The sequence below is a fragment of the Nicotiana tabacum genome, chromosome 8 (genome assembly GCF_000715075.1).
Source record: "Nicotiana tabacum cultivar K326 chromosome 8, ASM71507v2, whole genome shotgun sequence".
NCBI classification, from domain to species: Eukaryota; Viridiplantae; Streptophyta; class Magnoliopsida; order Solanales; family Solanaceae; genus Nicotiana; species Nicotiana tabacum.
Window position 1 is genome coordinate 39,854,863 of NC_134087.1, and position 10,180 is coordinate 39,865,042.

Genomic DNA, 10,180 nt, shown 5'->3' on the forward strand with positions numbered 1-10,180 from the left:
GAGAGTAATAAGATTTCAAATAGTGTATAGGAAGGTTAAAATCCCTCTATTATGTGTATGACCCAATATATTAAGGCCCATAATTAATATTTAATGAAAGACAAATCTCGTCCGTCCGATCGATCGGTTACTTGATAAACGTACCGGATCAAATGAGAACCTCCATAAATTGGTTATCTCCCCACTCATTAGGGTTACCGTATTTTCTATTCTCTCTCCCACCACTAAAATCGGCGGCGCGAGAAACCAATTTCAATTAACGCTTTCGCTTCACGAAATAGCTTTCACTTCAGGTATGTTTTCTGTAACGATTTTGTATAAGATTATCATGTTCAAGATCCCGATATAAATTAAAGTTTATGTTTACATGTGGTATCATGAGCCTGGATAGTATGAACAAATAATCTTCGTTTACTCGTACGCCGTGGCTTTTGTCGAGAAAATTTTTCAATGACACTGTATAAGATTGATCTATTCTATTTTCTTTTTCCTTAAACAAACTTGGCATAATGTAAAGCCTTGAAGGTGGCACCGAAAGGAAAGAACGAAACATGTTTATAGTTTCTGGCATATTTTATAAACTTAGGTTATTGTGCAATATAATTATGAGTATTTAGAAAAAAAAAAGAAAAAAAAGGGAATAAATTGTTTATGTTGAAGTTTAGACTATGACTTCAAGAATAATAATTCCTTAAAATTAACCATGAGGATTCTGCTAGAAACTTTTGGTGTTTAAATTGGTTGACAGAAAGAATTCACTGTTGACAATATTGAACCCGTTAAGCACATATTTTATGATGTGAGTTATGTGTAGGAATGATATGGCAATTTTTTTAATCCGTATCTTGTCCTATATATTTTGAAGCCATTATGTTATTATTTATTTTATGTATGTGACTAATATTTATATAGTTTGTTAGTCACCAAAGTGACCAAACTAGAATGTTTAAAATATACACATACATGATACTTTTATTTTATGCATGTACTAATGTTCATATAGTTTAGTCACTAAAGTGATCAAACCAGATTGTTTAAAGTATTTACATGCATAAAATCTTATGATATTTATTTTTTGTGTACACTTATTTTTATATAGTTTGTTAGTCACCAAAGTGACCAAACTAGTTTTTATGAAATTATGCATACATAAAATTATAGTTTATCTATAAAACTAATGAAATGCCTATTAAAAAAATAAATAAATTAATTTTTACTATTGCTAGAACTTAAGAATTTACAAAAGGCGAATCAATTAATCTATGAATAGTGAATATGATGAGGTAAAATTAATATTCTTTAGTCAAATATATATTGTATGTCCGCCGATGTCATATATATATGGGTAAAAATATTTAATTACCTATTAAAGATAAAATGACATTTAAATTATGATAGTGTGTCGTATATTTAACCAAAGGAGAATTGCGATATACTTTTATTATTTTACTGAATCTATATTGATTTGTGGGCATGTATTATCTATTTTGCAGTTATTCCTCTTCATTTGCATGCTTCGTCTGTTACTGTGTTCAATGGATTGAACTTCTCTAAATAGCATGAACAAGTCCAGTTCCACTTAGATGTAATGAATCTTGACTTGGCTATGCTGAATGATAAGCCTACTGCCATTACTGATATGAGCAGTGTAGATGAGAAGTCTTTCCATAAAGCATGGGAACGCTCTAATAGGCTGAACCTTATGTTTATGCGAATGAGTATTATCAACAATATTAAGAGTACTACTCCACAAACAGAAAGTGCTAGGGAATACCTGAAGTTTGGGGAATAACATTTTCGTTCTGCAGATAAATCTCTCGCTGGTACACTAATGGCTGAACTCACGACCATAAAGTTTGATGGGTCGATTAGTATGCAAAATCATATCATCGAGATGACTAACATTGCAGCAAGACTTCAGACTTTGGGGATGAAAGTTGATGACTCCTTCTTGGTTCAGTTTATTCTAAACTCATTGCCACCTGAGTATGAACCTTTTCAAATTAACTATAATATTATTAAGGATAAGTGGAATGTTAGTGAATTGTCTCATATGCTTACTCAAGAGGAGTCAAGACTTAAGAAACAAAGGAGTCATTCAATTAACTTCATGGGTCAAGGAGCTGGTAAAGGACTTAAAGTGAAGGCCAACAAGTTCAAGAAAAAGAAAGCACATGCTAAAGCTCCACAAGATGCTAAACAAGAAACATAAGGTATATATGTGTCATTTTGTAACAAGGAAGAACACTATAAGAAAGATTGCTTTAAACGTAAAGCTTGGTTCGTAAAAAAGGTACAGTTTGTAACGGCCCAACCAGTCATTTTGAGCTCTAGCGTGTCGTTCGGTAGTTTGAGGCCATGAGTAGCTTCACTTCAAGCATTATGACTTGCATGCATGGTCGAAATTGAATTTTGGGAAGTTCGGAGTTGATTTGAAAAGCAAATTCTCATTTCAAAAGCTTTAAGTTGAAAGAATTGACTAAGGTTCTATTTTTGAGTAAACGACCTCGGAATTAGGATTTGAAGGTTCCAACAGGTTCGTATGATTATTTTGGACTTGGTCTTATGTACGAATCGGGTTTTGGATGATCCCGGAGCGTTTCGAAGCCTATTGTGGAAGTTGGCATTTTGGAAGAATTTCATAAATTTGGGTTGCAGTGCATTTCAATGTTATCGATGTACGTTTGGGATTTTGAGTCTGGGAATAGCTCTGTATGGTGCTTCTGGTATTGGGAGCGTGTTAAGAAGTGGATTCCGAGGTCCGTAAGTCATTTTGGGGTCATTTGGCAAAAGTTAGAAATTTGAAGGTTTTTGGAAAGTTTAACCGGAAGTGGACTTTTTGATATTGTGGTCGGATTCCGATTCCTAAAATAGGAGTAGGTTCGTAATGTCGAATGTGACTTGTGTGCAAAACTTAAGGTCAATCGGACGTGATTTGATAGGTTTCGGCATCGAATGTAGAAGTTTGAACTTCTAAAGTTCATTAAGCTTGAATTGGTGTGAGATTCATGATTTTGATGTTGTTTGATGTGATTTGAGGCCTCGAGCAAATTCGTGTCATGTTTTGTGATAGGTTGGTGTGATTGGACGGGGTCCCGAGGGCCTCAGGTGTGTTTTGAATCGTTTTGGGATACTTTGGATGCTGATTTACTGATATCTGGAATTGTTCTTCGCGTTCGCGAGGATCCTCTCACGTTCGCGAAGAAGGATCTGGCTTCTAGGATTTTGTTCTTCGCGTTCGCGAAGAAGGAAATCTCTGTTTCACAGGTCTGACTTCGAAGGCTCATATCTCGCAATCTATAAAGAAATTTGGAGATAATCCAAAATGAAAATTGTAGCCCTTTGTGGCTAGTTTTCATAAAAGTAAACCATTTAGTATTTTGATTTGTGTACAAAAAGTTATGGTTTGTAAACTACAAGCTATCCGGGAAGATGAAGAAGAAATTTATGTTGCATAGGGCTTAATTTGGCAGCTTATATCTCGAAATCTATAAGGAATTGGGAGATGACAAAAACTTGAAAGTTGTACATCTTGGTGTCTAGTTTTCAGAAAGTTAAATCATTTTTCATTTGGGGTTTGTACAAAAAGGTATGACCATTATACTAGAGGCCGTCTGAGAAGAATTTGGAAATGGCTTTCGAGGATTTTGTTCATCGCGAACGCGATGGGAAGCCCACGAACATGAAGAAGGGTTGCCTAGCAGTGTATGAGTTTAAAAAATGGGTTTGGCTCATTCAACTCATTTCCTCCATGGGAGACGACCTAGGAGCAATTTTGGAGCTTCATCTTTATCATTTATGTCAAGGTAAATGATTCCCACCTATTACAAGTTAAATACTTGGATTATATATAGATTTTAACATGGAAATTTATGGAAAATTAGTGAAAAGTTGGGGTTTTGGTAGAAAACCTAAAAAATTGGTATTTTTGGATTTTGATCACGAATTTGGGCATGGGATTGAGAATAAGTTATATATTTGAGTTCATGATGTTATGGGTAATGTTTATCTTTGAAAATTTTTGGAATTCGGGCATGTGGGCCCGAGGGTTGATTTTATTGACTTTTCGAGCAGAGTTGGAAATTATTGTAAATTGGATTATAATAAGTATTGGAGTATATATTTATGGATTTGCACATTTATTGACTTTTTTTGGAGCATTGGGCATCGGTTTGAATTGTTGGAAAGGCTTGGGAGCCAGTTATGGAACTTTGGAGCGAGATAAGTCTCCTTTCTAACCTTGTTAGAGGGAATTAATCCCATAGGTGAACTAAATTAATATGTGCTTCTATTTGTGGGGGTTACGTATGCACGAGATGATGAGAGTCCGTATGTAGCTACTAGTTATGCCTATGTCCTGGTAGTTTTAGGTTACATCATGCCTTGTTGATATTATTATTAGATTTATGGTTATTGTTGCCTTGAGAAAGAGCGAGATTGAGGTTGCTTATTAATTGTCTTGAAAAGAGTTGAAATTGAGGAATTTTAAATGTTTAAAAGTTTTCATTTGGACTTCGTATTTTCGAAAATAATTGAGGAATATAATAATAACTTATGAAATCTATGTGTAATCGCATCACAATTATATTCCACGAGCGGGGTAAATTTCCACTACTCTCATGGGAGCAGGTCATTCGTCTCGGCAAGTTAATAGATGTATCTATGGTTCGTGTCATTCGACCCTCGGCAGTGCACAATTTATATTTATATGTTGGATCGGGTCGTACGACCTCGGCATGAATTGCGCATGATTGAATTCATTGCTTTGAAATTTATAAGAAATGATATTGCCTCTTTGGCCTGAGATAAATTGTTAAATGATGAGAAATAAATTTGGAGATTTCTTAGTTATAAAAGAATTGCCTACTTACTTGAAAAGATTGAGCCTGCAACCATTTTATATAACACATGTTTAAATTATATCATTGACAATTTTATTTATAACCCATAGTATGTGTCGGAGTCGACTCCTTGTCACTACTTTTTGAGGTTAGACGGGATACTTACTAGGAACGCGTTGTTTTCGTACTCATACTACATTTGTTGTACATTTTGTTGTACAGTAACATTTATGTCAAGTGACCTTGTGGGCGCAGTGGCGTGGTTGATACTGGGACTTAGGTGAGTTGCATCTTATGTTACGATCCGCAGCTGGCAGAGTCTCCTTTAAAATATTTATAATTTTTTCTCTCCTGTCCAAAGTTGTATTCCGGACAGATGTTTATTTTTCCTAGTTCATGCTCATGCACTTGTGACACCGGGTTCTGGGATGATTATGCGTTATTCAGTATTGAGATTGTGAAAATATTATTATTTACTCTAAAATTTCCATCTTCTACTATTTAATTGAAGGAAAACTATAATTTCGAAAATACTAAAAAGAGAACCAAATTAATTATTTATTGTTGGCTTGCATGATAGCGGTGTCCGTCACAATCACGACCTTTAATTGATTTTGGGTTGTGACAACATGGTATCAGAGCACTAGGTTCATTTAGGTCTCACGAGTCTTGAGCGAGTCTAGTAGAGTCTTGCTGATCAATACAGAGACATCTGTACTTATCTTCGAGAGGCTACATGGTTGTTAGGAGCACTTTCCTTCTTAATTCCTCATCGTGCAATTTGATTCCTTTGAGGCTTATGCCTTCATTTCCTTCTTATTCAATCATATGCGACATGAAACACTTGTTACAAATTGGGAATCGAGGAATTGTAATGGTACTACTGATGTGGTATAGGATGTTTCTCCCTGCATACTTGATTGGGATATTGTCGTCGCCTTGCAAAAAAATATCTTGTGTCATTTCAGCTTAGTATCAGTATTACCTAAGGTTGTGAGATTTTCCATTGGTGGTTATGACGATTTGTGTGTTTCTATCACACAGTGTTGTGTAATGGTAGGATGTTTTTCTATGCATTGAGGCAGTGAATGACATGAAAGGAGGTTTACTCAGTGCATAATCCAGAGATTCAGTATTTTATTTCCAGCGGAGGAAAGACAATCGGCCTACGAATGGTGAGATTTGGGTTGATGGAGTAATGAGACTTGGTATTTTTGAGCGTGGTAGAATTTTCATCAATAATGTGGTGTCATCGCCCTTTATTGAATGTGTTAAGTTCGTCGGTGTTATGGTCTTCGTCAAAATCTCCGTCGGGGCATGGTAGTGTGAAATAGTGCCAGAGAAGCGACTATCTGAGATAGCGGAGTACAACAATTTCAGAATCGAGTGGGTATTTATAATGATGGTGGCTCGAGAAAAATGATCTTCGGAAAGGTTTAAAGTTGGTAGCGATATATTGATCCAGATGCTACAGAGATGGATTTCTGATTTAAGGCAATGACTGGGCAGCGAAGGATGAGGAAGGACATGTGAGAGGAGTCTTGCGGTGGTTAAATTTCTAGAAGGCCAGGTGTAAAAAACAAGAATCCGGTAGTTTCTTAAATTAGTGAGTTGACCAAAGTGGGAGAGTGGTAGAGTAACATATGGATTCTGTGGTAGGATGACTACACACCTTGAGAAAAGTTTAGAGTGATTTGGGATTCATGTTGAACAGTGACTAGGTCTACGGACTTAATTTGGAACATTGGCTATTATACGGCGGGAGATTGGATACGACAGAAAGGAGTTGCTTGATATGAAGAAGGATACAACATAACTTTGGATTGGAATATATTGTCGCACCTTTAGTTGAGGCCCATGAGGAGTGAACGGACTTGTACAGCTGTAATGACCTGGCCGGTGTTTTATGAGTTACCGCTCCATTTTCCCAATTTCTGCTTATTATTGCCTTGTTCAGCTGTATTTTTGTGTTATCGGGTTGGTTGGCTTGGGTTCGGAGAGGTTTTGGTAAGGTTTGAGACACTTAGTCTCTTTTGAGTAAGCTTAAGTTGGAAAACTCAACCGGATGTTGACTTATGTGTTAAAGGGCTCAGATGTAAGTTTCGATGGTTCAAATATCTTTGGGAAGTGATTTGGGACTTAGGAGCGTGATCAGAATGTGTTTTGGAGGTACGGAGTCGATTTAGGCTTGAATTGGCGAAATTAGAATTTTGGCATTTTCCGGTTGATAGATGAGATTTTGATATATGGGTCAGAATGGAATTCCTGGAGTTGCAGTAGGTCCTTGTATCATTTGGGATGTGTGTGAAAAATTTCAGGTCATTCAGATGTCGTTTGATAGACTTTTTGATCAAAAGAGGAATTTGGAAGATTTTGGAATTCTTAGGCTTGAATCCGATGCAAATTTGGTGTTTTGATGTTATTTTAAATGTTCTGAAGGTTGGAACAAGTTTTAATGATGTTATGGGATATGTTGCCATGTTTGGTTGAGGTCTCGATGGCCTCGGGGGAGTTTCGGGTAGTTAAACGGACCATTTCAAGTTGGATAAAATTGCAGAAAATCTGCTGTGAGGGTTGCAGACCGTTGGCCTTCACGTTCGTGAGTGGGCCCTCACATTCGCAAAGGGTTAGGATGAGAGGCTAGAGATTTGTCCTTCATGCTCGCGATGGAGGTCCGACATTCGCGAAGAGTTGGAGTCAGGAAGCTACGCGTTCGCGAGAGGGAAGTCGCGTTCACGATGGATTGTGTAGCTGAGTCTTCGCATTCGCGTATCAGGGGTCGCATTCGCGAAGAAGGAGAAAGTGGTCAACGCAAAGTTTTTCTTCATGAACGCGAGGCGTTGACCGCGTTCGCGATGAAGGATTTTTAAGTACTGGGCAGAATGTTTAAAAGACCCATTTTCGCGAGTTTGGGTCTAAGTTCCTCCATTTTTGGGCGATTTTGAAACTTTTTGAAGGGGATTGAAGAGGGAATCAAGGGGGAACACTTGGAGGTAAGATTTATGGACTTAATACTCAATCCTAATGTGTTTTCTACCTAATTAATCATGGAATTTATAGAAATTAAGCCTAAATATTGAAGAACTAGGGCTTGTAATTGGAGACCTAAAATTAGGGATTTGAGGGGTCATTTGTGGTTGGATTTTGGTACTTTTGATATGATTGAACTCGGGGAGTGATAAAGAGTTTATTGATGTAATTTTTATTGGATTCCTAGACGTGGGCCCGGGGGTTGGGTTTGGCCAATTTCAGGATTTGTGTTGTAATTTGATTACTTTCAAGTGGGATTTGTTCCCTTATCATATTTTGATGGTTGTGCACTGATTTTTGTTAGATTTGGAGCATCCAGAGACCGATTCAAGAGGCAAAGGTATCGCGTGCTAGAGTTTGGACCGGATAGAGGTGAGTAATGATTGTAAATGTTGTTTTAAGGGTATGAAACCCTAGATTTCACATCGTTTTTCTATATTGAGGTGACGCACATGCTAGATGACGAGCATGGGGTCGTGCACCGTTGGGGATTTGTGACTTAGTCCATCCCGTATGATTGTTTTACTGCGAATATGATTGAAAAATGTTTGCTATCATTATGTTTTGGGCTGAATGCCTTGGGCCTCATGCCAACTGTTTTGGACCCTTAGGGGATTTTTACTGCTCTTTCCTTACTGTTTTGATTTTATATCTGTACTCAGTCATGCTATATTCTACTATTTTCATAACTTAGCCATGTTTAACACTTTAAATGATATTTTGGGCTGAACACCATATTTTACTGTTCCCGAGTAGCTTTTAGAAATTTCTGACTGAGTAGGGCCGAGGGCCTGTGTTGTGAGGATCATTATGGGATCGGGCTGCAAGCCGCAAAAATGTTGTACTGATTATGATTATGAGGTCGAGGGCCTGAGTTGTACGCCACAAGGTGGCTTGATATGAGGTCAAGAGCCTATTGATTATGCCACGAGATGGCTTGATATTGTGCTTGGGCTGTAAGGGGCCCCTCCCAGAGTCTGTACACCCCCAGTGAGCGCAGGTACCCAGTGTGATATGTGATATAGCCCGAGGGGCTGGTGTTGTTTCATGTTATTGCCTGAGGGGCTAATTCTGTTGATATTGTGCCTGATGGGCTGATTTTATGTGTTTATTTTATCTCGCTGCTTTTTATTTACTTGTTTAACCGTTAAAAGGGTGTTTTAAAGAAGCTTATACTGAACTAAGGTGTTTTTATAAGATCTTACTATTTTATTGCATTGTATTGGTTTTACACTGCCTCTTTGTAGCATTTTGCTGTGTTTTATGTGTTTTTTTATCGCTCAGTCTTCATTTATTTTCATTACTCATTGAGTTGGAGTACTCACTTTACTCCCTGCACCTTGTGTGCAGATTCAGGAGCTTCGAGTTCCACCAGTGAGGGTTGATTGCTCCCAACAGGCTATTCGGAGTCCACTAGGTAGCTGCTCGGCGTTCGCGACCCAGTGTTTCTCCCTCCTATTTTACTTCTCTTGTTCTAGTTTTGTAATAGATTGTATAAACTCCTTCATACTCTCAGACTTATGTTAGATGCTCATGACTGGTGACACCCTGCTATCGGGCTATGTTGGTTTCCGCAAATTGTACTAGTTCACTTTTATTTTGGGATTATTAGCATATTAATGACTTAAATTTTGTTATTATAATTATTTAAAATGAATTAGGTGTTGTGTCGGCAGGCATTGTCTTCACGAGAGGCGCCATCATGAACGAGTCTGGGTTTAGGGTCGTGACAACAGCTGGTGAATGAGCACGGGCTCAGGATGGGTTACTGAGTTTGTAGTAATTGTACCCAGTGCGGCGACGTTGGAAGATGTCAGCATGTAATTTCCACAGGTGGGTTATCTCCTGTGGGCAGGTCAGCGGTCGCGTGATTGACGAACCTTCTACGAAGAATTCTACTGGCTATCTAGTAAGAGGTCGAATATGTAAAGGTGGTTAGTGATTCCGAGTGTTTATGAAATGCTAACAGAAGGATTTCGAGGAATTTTGGCGGGTTGATTGTGCAAGACCATGTCAATGGGGGATAAGGAATCTCGGTGTATTCTAGAGTTATGTAATAGGTGGCTTCAAGCTAAGTGGGAGAGCCCTACCGCCTACGATTAGATTGTATGGTTATCTGCTTGTGATGTTTCTGGTTATCGGCATATTGGTGGGTTATTACGACTAAGGAAAGAGAACATTAGTGGTGATTTGACCAAAGGATTTGAGGAAATATGTGCTATAATTGGCTTATCAATTTATGTTCAGGCTTTGGGAAGACTCATGATTTATGTTTCGTGTAGAGGTGATTTAGAAGAAAGGTGATTTAG

General features: G+C 37.8%; 1 protein-coding gene across 1 annotated transcript; it reads left to right on the forward strand.

Annotated features, from left to right (window-relative positions):
• Positions 1-1,588: 1,588 nt before the first annotated feature.
• Positions 1,589-2,212, forward strand: LOC142163052 (uncharacterized). Its single transcript, XM_075220302.1, has 2 exons — positions 1,589-1,718; positions 1,809-2,212. Exons 1-2 carry the CDS (start codon positions 1,589-1,591, stop codon positions 2,210-2,212), a joined length of 534 nt encoding a protein of 177 aa, XP_075076403.1.
• The last annotated feature ends 7,968 nt before the right edge of the window (positions 2,213-10,180 follow it).

Coding starts and splice junctions, on each gene's coding strand:
- LOC142163052 (XM_075220302.1), top strand. CDS start 1,589: ATGAATCTTGACTTGGCTATGCTGAATGATAAGCCTACTGCCATTACT. Junction 1,719..1,808: donor CCTTATGTTTATGCGAATGA/GTATTATCAACA, acceptor TTCGTTCTGCAG/ATAAATCTCTCGCTGGTACA.